This window comes from Rhea pennata, chromosome 5, assembly GCF_028389875.1.
Source record: "Rhea pennata isolate bPtePen1 chromosome 5, bPtePen1.pri, whole genome shotgun sequence".
Lineage (NCBI taxonomy): Eukaryota > Metazoa > Chordata > Aves > Rheiformes > Rheidae > Rhea > Rhea pennata.
In genome coordinates this window covers 27,793,882-27,821,855 of record NC_084667.1, presented here as the reverse complement: position 1 = coordinate 27,821,855, position 27,974 = coordinate 27,793,882, and the positions used below count along the sequence as shown (strand labels likewise).

Below are 27,974 nucleotides of genomic sequence, written 5' to 3'. Positions count from 1 at the left end.
TATCTAGGAATTTCAAAATTGCTCAGGGATTTGTAGCACTTGCTGTGAAATAACTAGAGCAGTTTTGTATGTAGCAGGTGGATGAAGTTGTCAAAGCCTTTCTGGGCAAGGTGCAGAGTGGAGGAGCCAGAAATACCTCCTTTCCAAAATCAGTTCTGTCTGACTGCTCCTGGAAACCTAGGAATTTGTCTGCATACCACACACGCAACAGAGGCCAGGTGCCACATGATGCTTCACGCATCCAGTCCATGTGGCTAAAGAAAAAGGAATCTACCCTATCATCTCTTCCTCCCTCCCTCCCACCTTTTCTTAATAGCATTATTTGCAATTCCACAAATTCACAATTTTCTGGACTGGATGACTGACTTTTGACTTGTAACCTAGCCTTAAAAACTTTAGATGTTTTAAAGTAATTGAATGCCTATTAAATACTTCAAAATAAATATCAAGTATTTATTTGGTATATAAATACCAAAATTCAGAAACCACAGTATGAACACCTACATATAGTATAAACCAAGCTATGGTATCACAGTGCTTTATATGACTTAAAACAATTCCATAGTTTAATCTGCACACAGAAATAATTGAAAAGTCCAATTCTAGTATTGATAAACCACTGTGAATACAGTCACTATGTATATGTGACTGTGACAGCCTCTGTGTGTGTGTGTGCGTGCGTGCACGCATAGGAAATGTAATTAGATTTTATCTATTGCTTAGCCAATATTATTCAATAAAGAGTGGGAAGGACATAGCTTAGTTTTTATGTTTATTTAATTCACATCTCTAAAGTTAAATTACATTTATATAGGACATGACATTTTAAAGGACTAAAAATAATATTACGTATCAAATCTTTAAGCCCCTACATACTCTTTCTTAAGCAAACAAATTCCCCCTGAATTTTTCCATTTGCACTATATTAAAACACCTTTGCAATGGAAAATAGCAGCTTATTGGTATACATTACGCAATCAGCTTGTTCATTCTTCTAAAAAAAATCTATAAACTTCACTCCCATTAAAACTGAAAAATGTTATGACATCTTTAACTTAGATACTAAATGACCACATTTATTTTATTTTCTTCATCTAGCACATACATTTGTGTTGGTTGTAATGGAACTCCTCTGAGATAAACCTTAATGATAAGCAACCATCAACTTTCCAATGGCTGAACACACCCAGAGAGAAATGATCTGTACTTTCAGATAGATTATTTTGGGGATGAAAGACATCATATTTAGACATTAATTTCCTGAATCGTCCTTTCTCCTTAATATTTTTCATTACAAATCCTTAAAAGTATAATTTAGAGTGTAAAACGAGATCTCTTTCCATGCAAATCTGGATCTAATCTTTCAAAACACCTTTTCATAACATTACCATGAGTGCACAGTTTTCCCTTCACACATGTACCTACCTCCTAATGGCATAAAATGGAACGTTACTGTTTTTTAGCTTTTCTTTGTTAATTATTCTAGGTCTTTTTCTCTCTAAAAACACTACTGTAGAAGAAAACACATATTCAGAAAAAGTTTCATTGTCAAGAGCCAGGGGAGACACCTTTCCAACACTGCCCGCAGGACTTCCCACTACACCATTCTCCCAGTTAAAACGCTTCCTCCAGGCAAAACCAGTTACTAACCGCCTAAAAATGGGAGAACCAGTCTCTAAGTGGGATATCCTTTCCCGGTGAGAGCCAGGAGCGTCTCCCCAAACGCCAGAGACCAGGCAGACCTGTCGGAGGGCAGAGCTAAGCACCTCTCTAGACAAGCTCAATGCTGCGCAGAGCGAACTCGCAACGTTTCTTAACGCTGAAAATACGAGAGACGTACAGAAGGTGAAAATAACAATAAAGACTACTCTGATTTTTGAATAAGAGAAAAGGGAGGTTAGATGATCTTCCTCTGAGAATATACAAAATGTATTTACATTTACAGCATATGCTTAGGGGGTGAAACTCCTTTACCTACTCGCCAGCATCTACTATTTATGTTGACACCCAAATGTCTCTCAAACCACTGTAAGGGACTGGTAAATATGAGAGGACCTATGGGAGAGCAGTATCCTTTTAAAAAAGTAGCAGGAGAGCTATTCTAGGGCATCTAAATTTGCACAAGTTGCCTATTTTAAGTAACTCTAAAAACACCTAGAGCTACGCCTAAGCAAAAAAAAGCTCCATCTGTTCAACACTGCACTCTAAATTCTGTTATTTTTTCTTAGCCATATAGCTGATTTTTGAGAGCTATACACATTTCAGATAATTTTAAATAGGTATTTTCTAGCAGAACCTTAGCTCAACATTTTCAGTTGTCTGACTTCCTTGTAACAACTACAGTTTCTTAATTATATCTCTATGCAATCAGAAAAAAAAAGCCCCTCATGAGAATGTATGCAATCAGCTTTTTCAGGATTAATAAGGGCTATGTGATGTTTTACAGTACCTCAGTTTTCAACACAAAGTCAAAATGATGTATTTAGGTATACTTAACTGTAAAATGGGACTCATTTTTTATTTGAGAAGATTAAGCGAAAACAAACAATCTCTCCCCCTAGACAAGTAAGATTAAACAAGAAAAGGAGCTAAATACCCATGTTAGCCGAAAATCAAATTTAGAAATACTGTTCCTAGCACTGACCTTGTGAAATCCTTAAGTAATAAAGTCTATTAAGCTAAGGACAACAAAAATCACCTTGTCATACAGCAAACATGCATATGTTGCATAAAACATCTGAGACAATGAAAAACTCTGAAATTATTGGAGCCAGCTGTTAGGAAGACTGTTCAGGGAAATTAAGTGCTAAAGAGAACCCTGAATACGAGATAGTTTTGGAACTTAACTTGGCTAAATGGTCACAATCCAAATTCTATTTTAACTGATAATGACCATCATAAAGGAATCTAAACAGCATTGAATATACATAGAAATATTTATGTATATATATACCCCCCTACACATGTGCATATATAAAATATAAAGTATAAAATAGACACTTAATATACCTAACAAACGTATATATATATATTTAGATATATTTATGTGAATATGTACGTGCATGAGGGTATGAGAGAAATTATTCACTGTGAATCACTTGTTCAGTTCTAATGTTGCTGATTGCCTAGAACAGCTAATACAGCATCTTCCAAAGTAAATTTATATAGTGCCCAGGCTGTTGAGCGCTCTAAATAGAAACGATGCACTATTATAAAATTCAACGAACAAAGGAATGACAATTCTACTCCCTTCTTCAAAGAGAATGGAATAATAGGATATCCACAGATACTTTTTAAATTTGTATAAACACTGAAATATCACTCAATGGTCGACTCTCAAATTATTTGATTAACAACTTTTTTAGACTCTACTGGTTTACTCAGGTAATTCCATACTCTCCCATTTTCTTGTCTTCCACTAGAAACCTCTATGTAAAAAAATTAGAAAGGTAGACAAAACACTACAGATATTTTAACTTTGAAAAAAATGTCAAGTCACAGTTTATACCTGCTACTATCTCAAAATCTCTGAGATTGGGATACACCAGCTGCACCCCAAAAATTTGCCGATCCTAACAACTTCCTTCCTTAGACAATTTTACTTCTTTCACATAAATAGGGAGAATCACAACTAGCTGAAGAACAGCATGAAGTCTAGAACTAATCATGCAGTGGGTTATTTTCTTTTCTTTCTTTCTTTCCCCCCCTTCCCCTTTTTTTAGGCTCTGACCTGCCAGGGAAAATGAAATCCTCAATCACTCCATTAGAAGTATAAAAGATCTAAGAATAACTCAGCAAAATTCCAATATGGGTACATTCTAAAGCAGCTAAGTTTGCTCTGTAAGTTCATTTTGGCTGCCAGATTTTTCTTCACTTGTATGTTTTTTGCAGGGTATCTATTTATGAATATAAGCCAAAGAAAAAGAATAATTTCATTTGAAGTGTAGCTTGCTTCCTGCGATAAGAGAATGCACCTGCTTTAATCTGAAATTTGTTAGTATTTAATTGTTGAAGATATTGAGGCACATTCTGTGTACAAGACAGTTGTTCTACTGCCATAGACTTTTGGTGGTTTACAATTTATGCAGTCACAAGAAGGATTCCTAATTAAAAAAAAAAAAAAAAAAAAGACAGCTGAAGTCTTTTGAACATAACAGAGTAAGAATTGCAGCTAAATACATGAGGAAATGTAATATAAGAAAAACTATTTGAAATTTGAGGACAGATGGTATTCTGACATTCCTTGAAATGGCACTGTATCACAATAACACCAGAAAACCCAGCTATTCAACTCTGAGGGTCACTGAGCACTGTAAATTTTCCATATGAGTCCCAATTACAAAAACACCTGTGCTCAGTAATTTTATGCTAATTCAATCAAAGATGCAATGTTGAGCATGAAGATTCTACATAATTTCTCATTTATTATCTGTGGTAACTTAGCCTATTGTTTCTTTGCTCCATTTCAGTAGAGGACATAACTGCAAAGTGAATTTAAAGGACTTCTTCCTCAATCTGCCAAACCAAAACAGGTATTCAGTTTTTCTTTTGCTTAAAAATACCCAAACCTGTTACTCATGTAGCAATCTTCAATCACTTATGCTATTATAAATATGAGGCTAAAACTCATGTATATGCAAGAATCTATAAAATGAACCCATAGGAATGCACATCTTATCAGCAAAAAGCAATACAAGATTTCATCATTATCATCCACAGCAAGTGACGCTGCATTCTGTGTGAGATGCCAGTGGAAATGGTAAAATAATTGCTTTGCCTAATTATCTACTGAGATTTTGTCTGCAACTGGGTAGGTGTTCCCACAGCTGCCTAATGCTTTTGTCTCATTTTCATCATTTGGCTGATACATAAAGAGGAAAAAAAAAACGTTTTTGACAAACACATCTCCTATTTCACGAGTGTAATTCAATAAATGAAAGTTTGTCCCTTAAAGAACAAATACTAAATTATGGTTCATATAACCCAGTTAGAAAAAGTAACACGTCCCATCAGATCTGCTCTACTCCATCCGCAGGCCGAGCTTTTGTTAATCCTGCCTTTTATAGGAGAGAGAGAGACACGTTTTATTGCTGCACAGTTTGGCTTCTTTGAAGTCAACCAGGCCAACGACACAGGCGTTTTCTGAAGGCTAGCCCTCCTCCAGCGAGCTGCACGCACGCTGTGCGTTTGGGGGAGAGCCGACCGCCGTGGGAAAGCTGCTGGAGCAGCTCTGCACCTCTGCACCGCACCTCCGGGGCTCGGTCCTGCCAACGCCTGGGCGCCGCGGAGCTGCTCCAGCGGAAGCGGAGCGGGGCCTTGCAGCAACAGCCGAGGACTCCCGCGACGACCTGTCTAGACTGAGATTGCCCTTGGATTAATTTTCTGTTCTGTCATGGATTTTAAGGAAAACACTTGCGCAGCGTTACAGCATTTCAGTACCTGAGTTCAGATTTCATAGCACTACAGTGAGGTCCCTGGGTTGCTGCAAAGTTACACTGCAGATATTTTTATAATTCATCCTACAGTGCACTGCTCAAGTCTGCAGGCAGGCTTTGCATAAGTCGCTCAGGAGGAATGGATCCTAAAACCTCTACTGGTATCAGGCAAGTGTTTATATGCTGTTGAGCTATTTAACCATCTAAAAATATCGTTGTTAAACTGCTTCCATTGCACTTCAGTGCACCCAATACACCCAAAACAATATTACTTATTTAAAAGGAAAAGTAGAATAATCTCTAAGGTGGCCAAGGAAAGAATTACATTTATTATCTGAAAGTGCTACACATTTTTGCCTCTAAATATTACTGGATTTATTATACAGCATGGGGGGACTTTGTTGATTTATTGTACTGTCAAGGAATTTACTATTAGACTCCTGACATCTGTATCATTAATCAATTGTATTTCAATTATAAACTTTTACTTTGTTGCTTCTCTAAGTCAAGCAAAAGAATTTTATAAAGATAAAACTTGGTCTGTAAGGGGCAACTTGAGAAATGATTACATAACCACACACCATAAAACCTGTATCTTCTTTCCATAGCCTGTAATTTTTCAAAGAATCAATTCTGTGAAACGTGATCTCATGCTACAGGCCTAATCTAAAGCCCCGTAACTCAAATTTTTTCTAGTAATTTTTTAAACGTAAGATTAGGTCTGTCATGTTTTGCTATCTTATATTATCAAACAAAAAAGTCCTTCAAATTTTGTTTTTAGGTATCTTTTTGAAGCCCAAGAAAGGGCAAACTGCAGCATGACTTTCAGGGTCTTCTGTGACTGTCTAGCAACATATTGCACAGACTTCATTTCCAGAAGATCTTTCTAAGTATAAATAACAGATTTTAAGAGTTTGTCCCAGTGCACCTTCAAGACAGTCATCCTGAGAAGGCGAGTTGACACTGTGACATAGTAACTGTATCACCATCTTTAGACTACTTACAATTTACGTAAAGAAGGGGAAAGAGGTGGGGTAGGGAGGAGAAAGAAAGGGAGATACAGAGCGCTGGCTTGCCTGACTCTGATGCAAATCAGAGCCTTCGAGTAGCTGAAAATTCATCAGCTAGATAGTGCTGCTCATTAAAAAAAATATTAAATAATGCATATGAGAAAGGCAACCACTGTAATATAAAAAATGAAATCGGTATTAGAAACAAATGATAAGCGAGAAAGAACAGATAGAGAATACTTTGGAAATATGATAATATGTCTTCATGACATGGAAAATAATAAGAGCAAATAGAGGTACCCACACAGAGCTGTCTCCATCTTATACCTCCATTTTTAATTCCTGCTTATTCCATCAAAAATTGTTACCTATTTGAAACAGGAAAAAAGGTCCACCTGAGGTCCTGATACCAGTCAGCATGCTAAAAACAGCTCTCCTGCAGTGTTTTTCACTAGATTTTACAGATGGGCAAACTGATGTACAGCATGGCAAACCACAGGGTCATGTAATCAGCGGAAATAATAGGAATAGAACACTGTATCTTACATGGCTTACTCCACACAAGGACTGTAAATGAGTAAGAGTCAATCAAAATTAAGAATATTGGGATAGAACAGAGAAATAATTGCACCTCCAAACGAGCACAAGTATTCTTTTAGGCCTGTGCAGTATCAAGCGCATACAGTTACCGAGACTTGAGAAACATCTAAAACATGAAGAAGGGAAGACATATAGATCAGGATGGCAAGTCAACTGTATAGTTTACATTTTGCATAGAAGTATTAGAGCTTTGGAAATGCATTATTTTGAAAAGTAAACAGACCCAACTGCAATAATTACTGCAAGCAAATAGTCAACGACAGAGCACCGGTTGTACAGCGCTGTATCGCACAGCAGAGCGACCCCAGACTACCATTTGTGTTATGTATTAAGGTATCTACGTCACATCAGTATTCCTTATTTCTCTTGCGCCCCCAGTAATCTATTAAAGTTCACCTAGAAAAAAAAATTCTTCTTCAATAAATAATATATACATTTTAATCTATAAGTGATATATCTAGAGATAAGCTGCATTTTTAGATGTCTTCCTAATAGTGATTTAGATTTGCTTGCCTGGAGATCTCGGATCAGCTTGTGCGATATAACACGCTGCATGCGCTGTAAATATCTGGGCACAATGGCACCTTGACTAAATGTAATTGCTTTTGATATTTATGTAATCACCTTACTGCCTTTTAAGCGGAATTTCTATGTAAGTCAGTAACTTTATTTTCTACTGTAGTTCAAATAAAGATGTGCCTCTGCTATTTTTAGCACCGAATTCATATTGAGACATTTTATGCAACTCTATTGAGGCTAGTCTAATCATGAAATCACATACTTGAGATGTTGCATTTTCACTCTCACAGGAAACATAGAATTTTTCTCCCATTTGATTTGCAGCGGGAGTTGGACATGAAGCTTTCCTTTGTGCCTTTGAAATTATCTAGGCCACTGCACTGTCACATCCTGACAGAAGCATGAAGGAAGATGAATGAGGGAACCAGCAAAATATGTATTTTTTTTCTTCCAGTGTCTAACATTTTGGAACTACAGCTATGCTAAGCTTCATGATAGTCCCAATCACAGTTTCAGCTTCACAATGGGAAATTGAATGGGAGGCACTTAGCTCTTTCGAGGTTATCATTTCCACAACTGAGCTTAGGCTCTAACCCATGTACCTCTGTGATTTTCTAAACGGTGGATGATGCCAACACGTAAATAATTAATTCATAAGGTATTCTATAATAGCTGTATTATCATGTAAGCCTTTCTGGTATTTTTCTTAGTAGTACACTAACATAAAATAAACAACTGAACACAGTTGCCCTAACTCTGCAAACATTGCTGAGTGTAGGATATACTAAGATGTATATCTTCTTTTAAAAACTCTAAATACGAAACAGCAGCAGTTATAAAAGTCCTTTTAGTTATAGACAAGTCAAGAGTAACTTCTTCAGTACTTACATCTTTAGCTAAGCAGTCTCAGAAACCTTACAAATTTTTCACTATTTCTCAGTCAAATATTTGAGAGCTAGAAGTATGAAATTTTCTGCCTCAGGTCACTGATATTAATTCAGAAATAACCAGCCACTTTAAGAGTGGAATATTCATATGAATCACCATTATGTTGATGTAATATTGATGTAAATCAGCTGAGAATTTGGACTATGTTTTTGTAAAACATTATCATGTTATCAATTCCAGCTATTCTAAAGCAACCAGAAGGCTTACTGTATTTTAAAAATAAAGAAATGACATGTTAGAAAAGTCCTATAATACGTAATATAGTAGAAACACCTATAGTTTTGATTGCATATAAGATGTTTCCAAATGCTGACAGGCTGTTTCTTTTTTCTGTGTAAACCATTTCAGGAGTACCTCTTGTTTCAAAGGGCTTTGGAATACAACAGTGTGAAAAGTAGTAAATTGTCTCCTCAAAAGAAAAAAAAAAAGTCTCAAGGGTTGCAATCAATTTTAATACATTTACTCAGCAAATAATGAACAACAAGATCAGGACTTGAACTTCTAAAAAACATAAACATTCATATACACCCTTCTTCCAAAGGAAAACTTGCAAGTGAAGAAAAATATCTGCAAAGCTTAAGAACAGGTATGGTGGATTTTAACTACACTTTTTAGGGCAAGCAGACGTATACGTATACAGATGTATACAAATGCACATCTACAGACTGTAGATGTATATGGATGCACAGCAGACCAAAGCCCTGTGTGTGAAACTCCTGGTTTAACCTAAAGGGTTTCCAGGGCAATCTGCAGGGCCCTGATTAAGGAAACACCACTGAGAATGTACACGAAACACACAGAAGTTGTTCTAAGCATCTTCTTCACTGTTTCTCCACGAATACAGCTTTGACAGAATAACACTGCTGAATATAAAAGAGCAAGAACTACCCTTCATTTTTATTTTCCTGCCTTGTAAGTAAAGAGGAGGGGGGCTGCAATTGGTTATTGTCCCTCTCTTAAAAACAATATATGACAGAAGCAAGGACACACGACACACAAGAAAAAGTTGTCATAAAAAAAGTGCCATATATCCACTCTGGATCAGTAATAATTTAGACCAAGTTGTCAGCTTAGTAAGCTGTGCTGCCTTACACTGCTGAAGCATTTGCTCCGTAGTCTATTCATGTTTCTCAACTGAGGAGGTATTTCATACCCACGTACCGATGGTGTCATAAGCAAAATAATTCACAAATAGTTCTAAGTTTTCATATTAGCTCCTCTATGAATTTTGCACTTTTCTTAGTCATCTGATTTCAAAGACATCCTTGAACCTAAAGATTAGGAGGTTTTCCTCCTCTTTCATCCAATTTTAGTATACTGGGAGTGTTATCAAAATTATTTCACTTCACATTTCTACGTATGCTTTTTTTTTTTTTTTTTTTTTTTTTTTTTTTTTTTTAATTTTTGGACTCACCCATCCATCTGTGATCTGCTCAGGCTTTTCACAGTAATCCAAGATTACAGTAAAGCTTGGAATTCGGGAATTCGGGATGAGGCATGTGAAATATAATCCGTATGTTTTTATCATTGATTTGTTGCAATAGACATCTTTGGCATAAATAAATATAGCTTCTTTTCAGCTTATTTAGTACTAATTTGAGCAATTTCCTATTTGAACAATCTCAATCTTATTTGCACATATATTTTGTTGCTCTTTTGTGTTCAGTGAGCAGCTAATGGAGCTTTGACTCAGAGCTGGCATCTCTACCATTCAGTGACTGAAACTGTTTCACCGCATGAAAATTATTAATACTGACCCCCTAAATTTTCCCCTTATTCACCTTTTCTCCTAGACAAGATCTGACCAACAGCCTTTGCTATATACTTATGCAGTTTGTTTATGACAATGGGATAAATTTGTCTCATAACGTGGATCACTGATATTCATATAAGCATAGGAGAATAGATTCTTAACATGCAAAGGTTAACGAAAGACACGATTTGTCAGAAAGGAGAAAATACAGTAATCACTGTAAGTAAACATATTATCTCTATATAAAAAAGTATAAATATTGATGTTTTAATTCTAATGGTACTTGACGTGATAGATTCAAGAAATTCAACGAACAGAAAATCTTTACTCTGGACCAAGATGATGGTCTTGCAATACAAAAGTAGTAGTTGCAATTCAAAACCAGGATGGTTTCAGTTTAACCTGTGGTGGATATTTCAATTACAGATATTCCTTTATGGTAGAAGTATTTTCAAAAAGTAATTGAAGTGGAAATATATATATTTAAAAATTAGAAATATTCATGTTTTAACAACAGTGATGAGGTGGGGAGTATGGTAAATTCTCTGGGAATTCATTTCAGGAGCTACAAAACATGAGAGAAGATAAATAGAAGGTTAAAATAATTAAATGAGCCCATACCTCATTCACTTTAAGTAACCTCAAAGTACAACAGAAGAAAGGATACAGAGGTCTTAGCAAAAATCCTTTAAGTACTCTACAGAGTTTGAGAGAAATTATGTGTAGGGGGTGCGTGTAGAGCTTGTGGATATACTTTGTGGATATATTTTGTTCTGATTTCTTTAAAGAAAGCAGAAGCAGCAGCAACAACATGGAAAATATCAGAAAAAAAGTAATAAAGAAAAGGAAATGGCAAATATAGCAGACTAAATAGAGGAACAAGACGGTATAACTGTTATTGTTTGCAGAGCCATTCCTGGGTCTACTTGATACATATGTGCTTCTATTGCAGAGTATCTATTTTAGAAGCTTATTGAACTTTTTACTGTGCTTTTTTAATTTAAGTACAAGAAAGCTTTCCTTTCTAAAACGAATTCATCTCTTTATCGTCTGTGAGCTGTTATTTGTCCTTGCAAGCAGAGCTTATCATCTGTTCCTGGAAAATAAGGCCATTTGCCCCTCACAGGTCTGCTGATATCAGAAAAATTTATCTACAGTCTTGTTGAGAATCAAGCAACCAGCTACTGAAGAAACTCTGAAATATTCCTTAAATAAATAAAGTCTGAGCACATCAGATTGTGACTAAAGCTCCTGAACACAGTAGGAAAAAAATACTTTAAGAAAGAGGAGCCACACAATCACACAATTCAAAAAAAAAAAAAAAAAAAAAAAAAAAAAAAAAAAAAAAAAAAAAGGTACACATAATCATAGCAGTGTCTTAGTGTCTTCACTGCAGCACAGGCTGCAGAACCTGCCAGCAGACCTGGGAGAGCAGCCATCGACCGAGCTGTACGTTGCCGTGGCTGGACAGAGGTAGCTTTAAAACAGCTATAGCGCTGGTTTTCCTTGCTTCTTTGGCTGTATCTGCCATCTTTCCCATCTGCTAGGGCTGGAGCTGGAGAGCTCTGGATAGTCAGGAGAGCTAAATTAAAGATAGCTAGGGTTACTGTTTATTACTGTAACTACAACATAAACTTGAAGACAGAAAAGGGCTTGACAGCTGAGGACATTTTGCTACATGTTTTTAGAAGTACAAAATACATCTTTCCACGTGTTTGGAAAGAGTTTAATTCACATTAGTTCAATTTTAATAATAAATAGTAATGAGCTGGACAGCAAAGTCCTAGATCCTCAGGAGGCATTTTGTTCTAAGAAGCTGACAGCTTCCAGGAGTACTCAGGAACTATGATACAGTACGTCAGATGCTAAACTATGACTAATGAAATTTACCATCCTGGTCTAGATTTTAACTATTCAGCTCTTCCATCTAATACCTAAATATCAAAATGCACTCAAGGAAAACAAGAGAACAAGCAGTGGCTGTGGTTCTGTCGAGCTGAACTACAGTCTGTAGAAGGAGAGGGAGAGTTACTTGTTTTTTTCTTTCAATGAATGTCCACGTATGGACAGGCAGAACCTTCCCTTAAGAAATTTCATCAGATGACAACATCGAAAGATTGGAGGGAGTCTGAATTAGGTGTTTAACACCTGCGTTTTTGCTGAATTTCTGGTATTGAGGGTATGGATAAAAGCATTAAGTTAAAGAGTTTATAGTTCTATAAAGAACTGGAAAACTAGTGGAATAAAATTCTCAAGCTAGGTATTAAATTATTTATGGAAAAAAATGTGGTCAATATTATGCTAGGTGAGACTATCCATCTCCAAGGTTTTTTTAGTCCTTAAAATTTATCACAATATAATAAATTCATAGTGTAAACTATCAAATTTCCCTGATGTCAATATATTACTCCCATATGGTATTACAGAGTGGTGATAGGTAGAAGTATAGCTTTCAAGTGGCCTAGCTAGTCATGAGCGCTTATGTCTATTGTCAGAATGCAACTAGCTGACTTGACACGGATTTCAAGATTTTTATGATACTCATTTGTGCAGCAGTAGCTCTAGATGTTTACTAGAAATGTTTCTGTAGCTAAAATATCAAGAAAAGAAAATTGAATTAATTAAGTGTTAAAAAACAAAAGTTTTTGTTGGATCATCACAAATATAGTCAGCATCATTAAAGAAATATTTGCCAATAGAGGTATATCTATAAATAATAATTACATGTATAATTTAGATCTAAGCCTGCAATTTCCATTCCTATAATGATTACTGAACTTTAATGTCTGTATTCTTACAGATCAGGCAAGTTGCAATATCTAAATATTTTGTAGTATGCAAAATTCAAGGATATCTAGAGAGATGGGTAGATATTTAAGGATACAAATAAACATATATAGATATATGCCCCCATACACACATGTTTAGTTTTGACAACAGTTGAGTTTTGTATTAAAGAAATATATTTTTTTTTTGCTGGAAAGTTTCTGTGGTTTTCACCGGTTTGAGAAAAATCTCTACCTTTAATAGTATTACTGCAGTTGTTATTGAAAATCTTTATTCTCCTTTCTGTATCCTTACAGTATATCCTTACCAGACTCCCGCCATTGACTGCATGACTTTAACTGCTGCCACACATCACGTGAAATATAATTTTATAAAATTATTCTTCCAAAGAAAGCGCTAATTTTAATGTGATTCCCGTTCTTTCTAAAAATTTGACTAATCTTTGGCAACTCTTAGTTCAACAACTCTTAGTTCAATTTGTTTTACTAGAAAAAGAAATCTAGTTCAGTAGTCTCTTACAATTACAAACCAGTCCAGAGAAAAGTCATCATTTTGGTGTTGTTCTTGCATTTGCAGGCACTGTTCACCACCTGACATTGTCTGCTAAATACTCATTACTTCACTTAAAGAGTGGTCCCAGCCTCTATTTCCAATCAATCTTGCCTCAGAACAACAGATCAATTTAATTAATGTAGTTAGGCAATACACACAAACATAAATAAACCTCTACAGAAAGTACTTTTCTTTGTTCTACCTTCAGAAAATATCACCAAAAGCTATTCCAGGTAGTTATTCTCCACACTAGAAAAGCAATTATGTTGACTTCTTACTCAGAAGTCTGCAAGTCTGAAGTCAAACCTGATAGCAACAGGCCAACAAGATGGGCAGATCCGTGTCAGATTGGACGGAAAAGGCTTGCTGCCTTGCAAAACATCATCTGCTTGCTGCTTCTGAGGAAGGATGGCAGCAGGGAAGTGAAGACTGTTTAGGCTCACTCAGCTCATCTGCTAAAACCGCCCTGACCGCCTTTACATGTTTCTTTTGCTTTTCTGTGATGCTTGAAGTTTAGAAATAATCTATCCTTCATTGTAAAGGCAAAAAACATCAAAACTTTCTTTCACATAGCTTTAAGATACTTAGGTAAGTGTATGTTTAAGATTTTTTTTTTTTTTTTGACTTAATAATACCTAGGAAACTGAAACCACTGAATAAACACATTATTCCAATGACAGTCTTGGTTTTCCACAGCCTTTGCACAGGAAAAAGCCATTAGTTGTGGGATAACAAATGTTATATAACATTTCTTACATTTCAGAGCAGAAATAACACAGTGTCAGGGTACACTTTATAGGCAATAACAGCCCTTCTGAATGCACATAAGCAGCTACAGAAGTTACAGTCACAGAGACGAGCACTTGTATTTGAAGGAAGGTAAGGCCACAGAGGTCCAAGCCTCAGAAGAATTAGAGACACCAGGAAGAGTTTCAGTGAAATTGGAAATCTGCTGAAGCATAAGCAAAGTTTCAGAAATAATGAGGTCACCAAGAGAAATGCTTTTCCTTTTCCCTGACTTTTTCCCTGATTATGCCCTAAAAGAGGGTTTCTTGTTGAGTGGGAAAAAAAGGTAAGAAGAGGTAGCCTTTTCCAAAGTTCATACACTCTAGCATCCAACTCTCTTTGTTTTTAAGCCCTTCTCATAAAAGAAATCTCTGTCAATACATGGCTACAGTTACATCAGAGACCAAGACTATTATATTTTAAAGATATTAGACAATATGACTCCATAAATAATGCACAAACTTTCTCAAAATAATAATAGAAAATATTAAATATGCATTTATTTTCCACCTCCATTTGTCATCAAATTCACTTCACCTATTCAAATTGAGTATCATCCATTTAACCTTTTAATATTTGAATAAATTGTGGCTTGATGCTAAGGGTTTTTGTTTGTTTTAATTGAATGTCCTCTTTTTCAATATATGAGAGGACATTCACTCAGACTGTGTTATCTTCCTATTGAAAATAATATAAATAACATTTTAGATTTGTAAAACAATAAATATAAAATGAGAAGCAGTTTCATAACTCTGGGAGATATGATATGACTTCAGCGTTAGGCCAGCAGGTGATTTCTTCAATTGGTCAAAACTAAATTGCAATTGAATGCCTTGTGTTTGGCACATTCTGCTTTTCTTATGCCTGATGATTCAACGTAATATAAAATTGGATGCTACTTAATTCTTTTTTATGGTCAAAGTGCTTTGTTCTCAAGAGTCAGTCAAGAGTCAGTTGATGATATTTCTTTGTATTTTCCAAATCATTCTTTGCTCAAAGCAATGAACTTTAAAACTTTAATGCATTCCTAATGTTTCCCAATTGTCCCCATACAAATATACCATGTGCAACTTTGTAACAGTGGATTAATAATACATATTATATATAGGGTAAGGACATTAATAATTATCATTAATGCATCCTTGAGTAGCTGAATTCTTTTGGAAGTACTCTCACAATTACATTCAAGCTGGTAAGCCACTTAAAATGATCAATTACCTCATCTGCACATTTTATATATTCTTTTACACCTAACATATTGTTCGAAAAAAAATAATTCTAATAAATCTTAAAATTTGTTCACTAATGTGCAACTGCACAGGCGTATACACTTTCTTTTCCATTTTTCTCATCAAAAAATGGAGCATTACAATAGCAGCCTGCATATACATTTTATATATATATATATATAAATAGATAGATCATGTAACAAAGATGTCAGTTAGGAAAGTTGTAAGATAAAACTGTGTTATCATCTTTCTGCTAAATGCAACAAAAATGAGAAATACTGTGCATTTCCCCAATCACCTGAGCTACCACCAGAAAAGAAAAATTGTTGAAAAAGATCATTACTTGCTATAAGACATGAGTAGGGGAGGGGAAACACATCTAAAATAATAACATTTGAAATATAAGTTAGGAGATACCATTTTCTTTCTACCTTTTCACAAAAAGAAAAGAAAACTTGTCCAAAACAGCAAAGCCTAAGCTGTTCTAGCACTGGGAGCTGTTTTCAGACTCAAGCAGAACTTGGGAAGATGGACAGCTATAAACTCTTTGTTAATCCCTGGGCCCATTAGCAAATCCATTAGCTATACCTAAAGGCCTGTTTTGAAGTTATTTAACATCTCTATAGAAATTTAAATTGAATCTGGTCACATCACTATTCCACCATTATCAAACAGTAATTCACAGTATTTTTATGACAAATTATGTACTAGATTGAGCAAGACTTTACAGAAACATGCAGTAAGTAAAGATATTAATTAAAAACAGGATATTCTCTGGAGTACTTCATGCAAAGGCAAATCAGTCAGAAAGAGTGGTAATAAGTGGTTACCAGTTCCTTCCTCATCCCATTAGCCCATTACTAATTTTAGAGTCCTGGGAACCCTGGGGTAATACCAGTAATTCCTACTTAGATAGTATTTTTACTCAGTATAAATTATGATGGAACATTTGGCTATTTGCACTGTGACAAAGAGTGAGGTCAAACAGGTAATCTACAAAGTGAAGGCAATTATGAAGATCGTGCCACGACAGCTTGAACGAGAACGATAATGGCTTACAATATGGGCTAAATAAGAGATGTCAGGGGCCTTTTCCCCCCCCATTTCCCTTGATTATACTCAGTTGGAAAAAACCTCTAGCACTAATTTACTATCAAGATAATGTGCTATTAATGAAGACTTCTTTAAAGTGAGCAATAAAATCAAACAGCTTCACCTTTCAATTTAATCTGTGGTGTTAAACGGTTTCCAGTACATAATAAAAGTCTATTAAAAATTAGTCACTGAAGAACAAGGACTAGACGTGTAGAAGTTTTCTGAGAAAATAGCATAAACACACTCATACTGAAGTAGATTCATACAATGAAACAAGGGATACAAGGAGGAGTTGTCATTCTGGTATGAATCATTCAGTGATGATTCATTACAGGAAAAATACAAGACTATAGCTGGCATCTATTTGATTGTAATGAGATTAAATCTGTAAGCCTACAGAGAGACACAAAAAGCCAAAGAGTAGAGACTTCCATGAAGAGATAGGTTATGCTAGCCATGCTCCTGCAATTACATTACACATTTTTTATTTTTAAAAACAAATTTCTTACTACATTAACCTTACACATACTGTTAGTACCTGAATTTTCCATGGCAAGTAGATGGATGCACATATTCCTTACTTTCTTTGAAATTACCTTGTAAAACAATGCATAGTGTCATTTTTCAATGCTATTTTATCCTCATCACGTTTATGTGCTAAGAAAGGGTTATATGATTGTATGTCATTATCACATATTACCAAACGTGGCTGACTCTGCATTTAGTAATTGTCTTTTTCTAATTATGGTTTCCCCATCCCAGTGCTGAACGCAATGAACTGCAGGTCACTGAAATGGCAGGTGTCATTGATATCTCATTAACTCTAGCTGAAGCAAAGTTGGAGGAACCAGAAGTGGAAAAGCACAAAGGGGCGCCAGAGGCAGCCTTTCCGAGGCTTCGATACCGTTCTAAGAGAGCACAAATCAATGCACTGCCCTGGACATTCTTACTGCTTACTTATAGCTGACCACAGGTATGTTATTTCGTGACCTTAGTTTCAAGTGGCTTCTCTAACAAGGTCATGAGGCTACACACTAATTTTTTTTGCCTCAGCTGTGAGCATACAGTCAATTTCCAATGAAACTTGAACACACTCCATATGACATCTGCATTAGTCTTTAATATCCTAGAGTTCACTTAAATGAAAGAATAGCTTTGCTCCATGCTTTCTCCCCTCCTCCCCCCAAGGTTACACAGAATTTTCATTAAGCACCACAGCAAAGAAAGTAGGCTTCATTTTTTATTTAAAATCCACCATTCATTGTTTCAGGTCTCTTACATTTTATGCCCTTTTTGAAACAGGCCCTTTAACAAAGTTGCTTCTCTGACCAGAAAGTGAGAAAACTGTCATCCTTCCTTCCCCTTTAAGAACATTTTTTAAGCTTAACATACTATAAAGTTCCCCTACATCATTCTAACAGGGGAATTAATAGAATACTTATTTTTCAGATCAAAGGAGCATGGCCTACAGTACTTTATCTTTTCTGGATTTTTACACTCAGTGTATGCGGGAATCCACAATATTCACCATATTTGAGGCAGAAACAAGAGCTCCCTGCAGCTGTTGATACAAGGAAAGGCAACTCTTCTAGAAGATAATTAAAGTAAATTTTTATCCTTGTATTTTTTTGAGATCTTTAAAGGCTTTAAAAACGCATGCAATACTGCAACACTTACTCCACTTTCAGTCTGTAATAGTACGTATAGGTGTTACGGTCAAGGATAGTTCTCATTCTTAACCAAACTGTCATTTCTACAATGAGACTAGGACACTGCTGTGGTGTCCCTAGGTAGTCGTTCTTTCAAGCTATCTACAACAGGGAAGGGGTTGCTACTTTCTTCTTACCAGTCTGAAACTCTTGGGTATTTCCAAGACAAATAGTGCACTTCATCAAATGCACAAAAAACACTGGGAATTTATAATGAAAGAATTCACCTGGGGAACATATGCAACAGTGTTTTTGCATCTGGAAAAAACACTGCAGAGCAAACAAACCACTATTATCCTGATATCCCAGTCATGGCATTCCCCATTATTTGTATGTTCCTCTTTGCTGCTGGATGCAGAGGCTTTTTCTGTGTTTAACTTGTGGTTCAGCTTGCCATTAGTTTTCCAGAATGTTACTGAAGCTCATTTTGTTGCTTTGGGGACACAGGTATATTTACACTGCACAGTCAAAGATGTTTGAATGACACCTACCATTATAAAATTGTGTTCCAAGTATAACGTTAACTTCAATTTAAAAAATGCATTAGAACAAATGCAGGCAGAAAACATTCCACATATAATTAGAAGAGATCTATAACTTCACAGATTTTTTTGTTACATCAAGATACAGTTAGAGCAGGAAATGCCTCAAAGGAAGTCAGTTCCAGTACTCTGATTCACAACGTACACTGGCCTACATAACCCAATGCATGTATTCGAGTAAAAGCTACAATTCTCATCAGTTAGAAATATTCTTGAAGTACTTAAATGCCTGCAAAGTTCTGAGTCCTTAGAAATCCATCTGGAGGTTCTGTAGGAGAGCACAGTTTTAGTCCTTGTTCTTCCCATCATTTCCTTTTCTTTCTTCATGCCCTCCAGAATGGGAATGAAGAAAGAAAAGGGCTACAAAAGCCAGATCTGCCATCTCTATGCTAATTTAGAAATATTTTCCACCAATAGAATATGGAATAGTCACCTGCTGCTATATTACAGTGCAAAAGAAAATATATTAATTTAATTGCCAACATCCTAGAAAGTTAAAGACCACACAGCTCAGGATTAATGACCAACCTTCTGATTATGCTTGGCTTCCTCTGCAGTATTAAGTGTCACTGCACTCATAAGCACAGAGCCTTAAATTCATTCATAATGGTAAATGCTTTTGCCACTTACATCAGAATTAGGATGAGTGCTCATAGTAAAATGGGTTTGGTCTGACATATTAGTGCCAATTTCAAATGGTAAATTCCATAGCTTACATTCTTTTAAAATGTAAAGATTAACAACTCGTTTAATGTATGCCACAACACATACCCCAGATTGTAACTGCTTTTTATCACTTTTAGGGAACTCTTTCTATGGCTTAAATGTAAAAATTTCCTGTTACTAACCACTACTCCAAATCCCAGAGCTATCCACATCAACAGCAGTTTTATTCTGATTTATGTTTCTTTAAATCACCGTCTCCAGAAAGACCGAAATACATCAACAGCAAATTAGGTTTTCAGATGAACCTTCACAAGAAATTTGGCAATTTTCTTGCCTAATTAACCTTTCTACACCATGTTTTTGTTTTCAATATCATCTCTAACAAACACTATGAGGGAAGATGCTAAAAGAACCTTAGATATTATAGTTACCAGCTATGAATACAAATATATGATCTACTTATTTGCACTTTTTAACAGGATTCTATCCCAATCCCAGGCATGATTGCCATCAGGTGATAAAGATGCACTGTACAATGTACTCTTTAATTATAACTTTAAAATAAATTTGACTTTTTAGAAAGCATTTTGAGGCTGGACAGAGGTAGGACACTGATCAGGCAAAGTACTGTTTCTTTCCTAAAGGTTAAACTGCTGCTTATCAGACAGGGAAAGGTACATAAGCATTGCTCATCAAAAGTTCCCATTTTCACCTACAAAACCACATTTAGTTGATCATATTACATATACCTAAAAATAATAGAGTCTACTATGTTCACGCAAACATTCATGCAAATCTAACAAAAAGAAAAAGCTACACATGCATAGTTGGAGCTAGCTGGGTAAGAGGAAGGCAAACCCAGGAACAGATACATAAGAAGAGATGTCATTAAAAAAACCCAAACTTCCATAATACAGGTCAGATGTAGAGGGTATGCTATAACAGACTATAATTCTGGAACGACTATGATTCCCTGACAACCTATTTCCCAGTAGCAGATTTCAGTTGTTTTATAATCACAGATAATGCACAGATTTACAATAATGAGGTGTCAATGTGTGGACGAGCAGGGCTGCAAACCGTTATTTTCTGAGGCATTTTCATGGCATGTGCCAAGTGCAGAGAAACGTAAGCTGTGCCTATTAGAGAGGTAGTATCACTTACTCAGGCATTTGGACACAGCAGACTAATTGCTGATTCTTAAACGACTGTAGCAGGGAATATTAAATACAAGACTTATATGACATTTAAAAAGAAGGAAGAGTATCTTGTTTTTCAGTCAAAATATCAGACGTCTAATGCTAATCTTAGACCCAGCCGCTCAAATGCTCTGGAGTCCCTTTGTCGCACCGCAGTAATATCTGCAAAGCCAAGGAGAGATCAAACGCGTCAGAGCCTTTGACCCTGTACTGCACATTAAAGCCAGGCACAGCAGCTTGCGAGACCTGATCTTTGAGCACGCCTATGTTTTCATGACAGAGGCACAAACATTTCCAGTCTGAAAAGAGGGATGATAAAAACAGAACGGACAATTCTACAAGTCACATTAATAAGGAAAAATGTGCTACTATGGTCTCTGGGTACAGCTCAGTCTGCAGGACCCAAAGGAAGAGTCCATTCTCCTGCAGAACACGGAGTGTGTGACCTTAATCTAAATGAGCGCTGATGTAATATTACCTTGCAATTTAATTAAATAATACACTGCTTTGTTTCTGGAGGTGACAATATTTGGAAAGGAAAGCTTCTTACTATATAATAGTTATCAAGGAACCTACAATCCTTATTGCAAGACTAGCGAGGTGAGATCCAGATTCCTAACAAATTTGCACTTTCCATAATTATATTCTGTTTATTCAAGCTACATTTCATTATTAATTACATAAAGAAAGATTCATTTTTTGTAATGATTGTAATGACACTGCATATTAATAGCTGCTATATAGAAACTACAAATTGATTACCAGTAGCAATGAGTAAGTAATTCCTAATTACATTTCAAGAAAGTGTTTTAAGGCTATTGGAATTTAAGGGGCACATTAATTTGTTCTTCAGTTATCCTTTCATAAAGCTTTCATTTTTATTTGAAATCACAACTTTGTTCCAGATCTATACAGTCAAATTCAAGAGCAAAATACAATCCTGTAGCTAGAAATTACCAGGATAGTTGTTAATCACTACGATTCTTGACTTTATTAAAATTTTTTAACGACAAAGCACTTCTTATCAAGCTCTGTATCATTTTAACATTTTAGTCAGAAACTTCACAAGTTGAAGATCTGTGTGACTCATGGGAAAAAAAAAAGCCCCAGAGCAAAAAATTATTTCTAACAGTATAAACACAGAAAAATATTATAAATTATTTCAGTACAACTTGAATATATAATTGTCCATTTTAGAGATGGAAAAAGTGTGTTACAGAGTCAAAGGAAATCTCCAAAGCAAAGACTCCAAAGCAAAAGTGGAAGGCAGGTGTTCTTTGTCTTTACTAACACTATGCTTGATCCCTGACCTGCTCCTAAGCCCTGCCTGCAGTATCTTGAAAAACAGGATCAGAGATAGCCTGGTTTGCCTTGAGCAAGATGCTGTTCTGAAAGTTGTTTCTAACTGCATTAGATCCCTGAGGACCAGAATGGGCAGAAGAACAAGTCAATCAGTGTACAAAAGTTCAACCATAAAACATATCTGTTTTAGCTTTCTGGCTTTTTCCTAAGCTGCCCTTCGCATTTCTTAGGTATCTTACACAATTGGAGTATTTTCTATGTCCTATTATCAATTTCATTCAGATTCTTTCTGCAGACTAAGGGAAATAGATGTAAAGAGATTCCTTCACTTTGGGTCTCCCAGACTGTTTTAGGTTTCAGTATCAGTTGTTTTTCATTTTTTCACTAAAACCACAGCAAATAGAAACTGTTTTAGTATTTAGTACTGTATTACCACAAACACATTGTCAGCGCCCAGTAGGTAAATGCTGCTATGAATTAGCATCCTCACTTATTCTAGCTGCAGACTTATCCTCCTTGTAAATATGCTGTGCAGACATGGTTCATTTACCAAGTGACGAACAGAATTTGTTCCTTAACAAGGAAAGTAGCTGTTTCCCAACTTCTTTAAAGTTTACTGACATCAGAAACAGGCTTAGAATTATCCTCAAAATTCACCCTAATCTTTCAATGAATTTAAAATCCTCCTTAGTTCCAGTTTGATGTTCTTACAGGGCAAACTCACAAGAATGTTTAAAAAAGAGAAAAAGCAAGGGAGAAACCATACCTTAGTGCTTGTCCCTTGAAAAGGGACTTTTGAGCCCTTTGCCACGGGGGCCGTCAGCTTCTCTGCTGGTTTTGCAGGGATCAGATTCCTGGTGGGAGGCTTATTGTGCAGAACAGAAGACAGGCAAAGCTGTACAGTCTCCTTCAGAGCTTTCAGCTGCGACTCCTGGGGAGAAGAAGAAATCATCAGATCTCAAAAGATGTGTTATCATCACCAGAACGGCTTGCTTTCTCTCTCTGCATTAAACCATACTTTCAGGAAAAGTTACTTTTTTTTTTTTTTTTTTTTAATTAAACAAAGAAATTAAGGCAATCTAATGCATTTTTTTAAAACACGATTACCAGCTAGGTTACTGTGCATTACACATCAAACTGCCTAGGAAGTTATTGCCTTTCATTCATGCAATTTTATCCATATTCGTTATTATGAAGACTTATTCAATATTATTTAATCTTAAAAAGAACATAAATACAATCTACCAAACACTATAGTGTTCAGACTTGTACATTTAATAGTTAGTAGATGCACTGCTAACTTTAGTATTTACCAGTATTGTAAAGACATACACTTCCATGTAATTTTGCATCCTTCAGAATAATTAGTGTTTTTACACATTATAAAGATTTATTTTAATCCAACAAAAAGATGATTTTCCTCATGCACATACATGTACACATTGTGCTGTTGCACCGTATAATAAACAAGCCATTGTCTGACTTTCATTTTGTTAAAAATATCATTGTCCATATCCATTACTGTCCATAAAGTAGAACCAAAACTTAAATGGTGAATAAGCTGCCACTCTCACAACGTCTACAAGACAGCACTTGCAACTGCAGTTAAAACACTGCCGTTTTACTCCCAGTAATGCAGAAGGATATATTAATGAGAATAGCAGTCTGCCACTGAAATAAGTAGAGACGTAAGGACAGTAACACAACTATGGCATTCAGGAAATCTAGCTTTAAATCTTTGCTCTATCACAGCAAGTCCCTTAGAGTCAAATGTCAGCAGCTGAGATAACTTACAGTCATTTCAGTGGGAGTTTGGCAAAACTCTTCCTTAAAAAATCTTGCCCTTATTCCTTGTATTAATCTTGTGTCTATAAATATAGAATACTAGCACATCACTAGCTTCCAAGACTTTTTGAAGACACACAATTCAAAGCTTGTGAGTATATCATCGAAAGAATATATGTGTATGTAAAATATTACATACTACCTATGTAAAATAATATATATACATATCATAAAATATTTCACAGCTACATCAATATGAATCTTAAGCAATAGTACTTCAGTAAGACACCAAATCTTGTTTTAATTTATTTGTTAAATAATTATTTCTTGAACATGACACTATTCCGTGTTTTATGTCAGAAAAGAAACTTCCATTGAACTGGAGCTAGGGAACATATCATATCATATAACTGGGCCAATCTGGAAGAGAACCAGTCCGTATTAAAAACAACCACCTTCTTCCCCCCCCCACCCCGAACAAAAATACCCCCCAACACACACACAAATTGATAGGCTAACTTTCAATAGTAAGGCCAAAGACTACCTCAAAAATACTATTCATACACAGCACAATAAAGGAAACGTAAGAAATAAGAGATGGAAAGGAGCTCATTTGTCTGTAAGCAGAGCATCTTTCTCATAAGACGTGTTTGATGAGGAGGAACGTTTTGTCATCAAAGAGGACACTGTGAGTGAGTACTCATAAAAATGTATGAACCATGAGTCAGAGTAAGATGTTTCTGACATCTCGGCATCCTTGAGCGTTCCCACACCCGCACGTGTACGCCTTGGCTCCTGATGCTCTACCAGACAGCCACCGAGAGGCTCTGGATGATGAGCGGCTGCTTCTGTGAACAGGGAAAGGACTCTTCTTGCACAAGGGAATAAGTCTCTAGATTCCAGGAAAAAGTTCAGCTGAGATTGGGTCCTCTGAAGTCATACTCCTCCCTTCCCCAAATCCTCCTACAAAACATTAGTCTTCTCATCCTCATCCTCCTGCCCTGCCCTCTGCAACCTCCTCTGCCTCGGCAACTACGTTATATTTTGCTGATCCAAAAGGTGAAAGTAGAATACATTATTTTGCTTTCAACCTGGAGGCAGCAAAGTTCAAACCTGACCACGCTGCTGCGAGACCTCTAGGTTGTCGGCATGAAATAAACTTAAGGAAACGCAACTGGAACCAAGGACATCATTTCACCAAGTTCTGAAAAATCTTTGAAATATCTGACTGCTTGTTGGTCACAACAGGCAGTTTGCCAGTCAGAATACTGCCAACATCTGATTGATACATGTTTTCGTATTCGCCAGATCTGTTTATATTCTTGTTACATTGCTGAATTCCAGATACAATAATTTGTGCAGAATACAAAATGCAAAAAAAGTCAGTCTTTTCTGGGTTCATCACCAGCACTAGAAAATTGTTGTAGTGTAAATATACTTATGTGAAATACTAAGTCCACTATCAGCATGAACAACTTAAGAAGAATATTTAACAGAAAGGTCTGAAATCATTGAAAAATACAACAAGATATCCATTTAAAGGCACAGCTTGAGACTCAATGGCTCTATTTTTCATTTCAAACACAGTTCGTGTTCCAAAAGCGTACACTGCTTTGCATGTTGTTTCCATTCCTTTAGCTAACACGGTCCAAACAGTTGAGTAAGTCTCCACTGAAGATATGGATGGACCATTGGCTGCCCTAACTTGTGTTAGTTCATGCAGAAACGCTCTCAAGTAGGATGTAAAGGTGCTTGCAACTGAAATGGTCTTATTACTCTGCAGTTAGAGCTAGCCAAGCGTGGGCACTTTTAGTGTCACAAAACTATCTCACAATTCCACTGATATGAACTTCATCTTTCTCCTTCATTTGCATTGCTTTTTAAGCTCCCTTTCCCATCTCTATTACCACTGCATTTTCACAGCATGTGAGCAATGATGCCATCCAAAGAACATCTCGACGATAATTTGCCAGAATGTGACACTAGCCTTCCGGTCAACCAATTTACAGAACTGAAATTGTGCCCTAAATTATAATCCTATTTTATTTAATAGGAAAGAAAGAGAGAACCAGAGAAGTCAATTGGCTTTGGTGTAATCCCCTTTTAATTTGCAGACTGCATTCCTCAACCATATTCTCATTAAAAGTTCCTGAAGTCAAATATTCTTTGCCTTCTCTTTCATAGCTGTCTGCATTATAATGAACAGCTATATTTTAGAAGATATTCCTGCAAGCATTGTTCTGCGTCTGACTATGTGCATGCAAAGGAGGAACACGCTTAATTTTTAGATTAATTTGTGGAGCAGATCAGTTCAGTGTACTGTAGGAAGAAATACATGATACACCACCGGAAATTCAGCACACAGGTTTGGGTAGTTGCTACTGTGAGCACCACATACATGGGTGACATTTTTGCAACGCTGGAGGTAAATTCTCAGCTAAGAGGATGACTTCAGTGAGTGTAGCACTGAAGATCAAAATAAAATGCTTTAGTATAAGGTGTGTACAAATATATATATATGTGTGTATAAATACATATATGTATGTATTTTGTGTATGTGTGTGGTATATATACAAATATATTCTTTCTAAAAAAATTCCAGTAGAACCTGAAAAACTCAGAAAACCAAACATAAAATCAAATCTTTAGTAGTATGTTGAGTTTTTTTCCTGTCCCTTCAATTCCATCTTTTGGCAGACATCATCATTATTTAAAAGCAAAACAATCATGTCAATTTACCAAAAACAACCATAAGAAATGTACACATAAAAGCTCTAAGTGTTAAAAATTTGGAATTCCTATTTCTTGGGGGAAAAAAAAGAAAAACACAGAATAATTTTAACTGAGAATTAGGAATGATATTCTAATTTTGTTTAAACGGTTAATTTTGACAGTCATAAGAGTCCAAAATAGGTTTCTCAACAACACTTTCTCCTTAAAAGACCTCAGAAATTCAAATTCAGAATTGGTGTTCTACTGAGACTACTCCATTCTCAGTATTTTATTTCGTTCAGTAAAGAGCTGAAATTGAAACATTAGAGACGTTATCAAGATATATATTTCTCAAGAATTTAATGGAAAGACTGAAACGCTTTTGGATCAACCATTTATCGTCAGAAAATGTTATCCAAAAATTAAGACCTGTAAGTCAAAATTCGTAAGACTGGACTCTCAACATACAAGAACAGTTGGCAAAAAAAAAAAAAAAAAAAAAAAAAAAAATCAAAATCCCTTCAGTTTCCTTTGCCTTCCAGTTCCATACCAGCTGGGGCCACTGCTCTGTGTTCAGGGGACAGCACGTTTTTTCTCCACGTACCTGCCTAATGGGAAGGAAAGCAACCCTTGCTCCCCTCAGATGCAGCTGGGCACCCGAGGTTTCTCAAACCACCGCCCTGCAGCATCACGTTTTCTCCCCAGCCTCCCTACGTCTAGAAGAACGTGTCACTGCTGCGCACAGGCGCACGTGCGTCATGTTTTGCCTCCCTGCCCCGTTCCCCACCGCCTCCCCGTTGCGAGTGGGCCGTGCTCCGCAGGCAGACGACACAAATTCCTGCGGCCCTTTCCATCTCTACAGATCTATGTATTTCTGTAGTGCATCTTACTTGGAACCACAACTAAATCTCAAACAAAGTTTCTTGCCAAATTCATTGCCCTCCACTTTGCAATTACGCTTAACTTCCTGTTTTATAATTATGCCCACCGAATCAATGCAATTACTCCCATGTACATGCAGTTAAGTATGCATCTAAATCTTTGCAAGACTTTCATTTGTTTTCATTAAATTACACTGAAATATTCATAGCCAATAAACACGTTTACGTCATGTTATACTTACTTTGTCAAGGGCTGCCTTTTCCAATTCATCTTTTGCAACTGCTAGTTTTTGCTCCAGATCCGTCAGCTGTTGTGCCTGTGGGAATAAACAAGAAAAAGATGATACAATCTGCAGCATACGCTTTTTCCCATAATTTTTCATGTAGTGCCTGTGAGAGAGGAAAGGATTTAAATTTACAAATAATGTATATGAATTAGGTCAGAATTCCTTGCCAAACAACCA

At 36.1% G+C, this 27,974-nt stretch overlaps 1 protein-coding gene across 1 annotated transcript in view; it reads right to left on the bottom strand.

Annotated features, from left to right (window-relative positions):
• LUZP2 (leucine zipper protein 2) overlaps positions 1 to 27,974 on the bottom strand; it is a 182,103-nt gene that overhangs the window by 15,942 nt on the left and 138,187 nt on the right. The window contains exons 8-9 of the mRNA XM_062577340.1: positions 27,753 to 27,827; positions 22,899 to 23,063 (exon numbers count right to left, since the gene is read on the bottom strand). Of these exons, the coding sequence (XP_062433324.1) occupies positions 22,899 to 23,063; positions 27,753 to 27,827 (240 nt within the window). The remainder of the gene's footprint in view (positions 1 to 22,898; positions 23,064 to 27,752; positions 27,828 to 27,974) is intronic.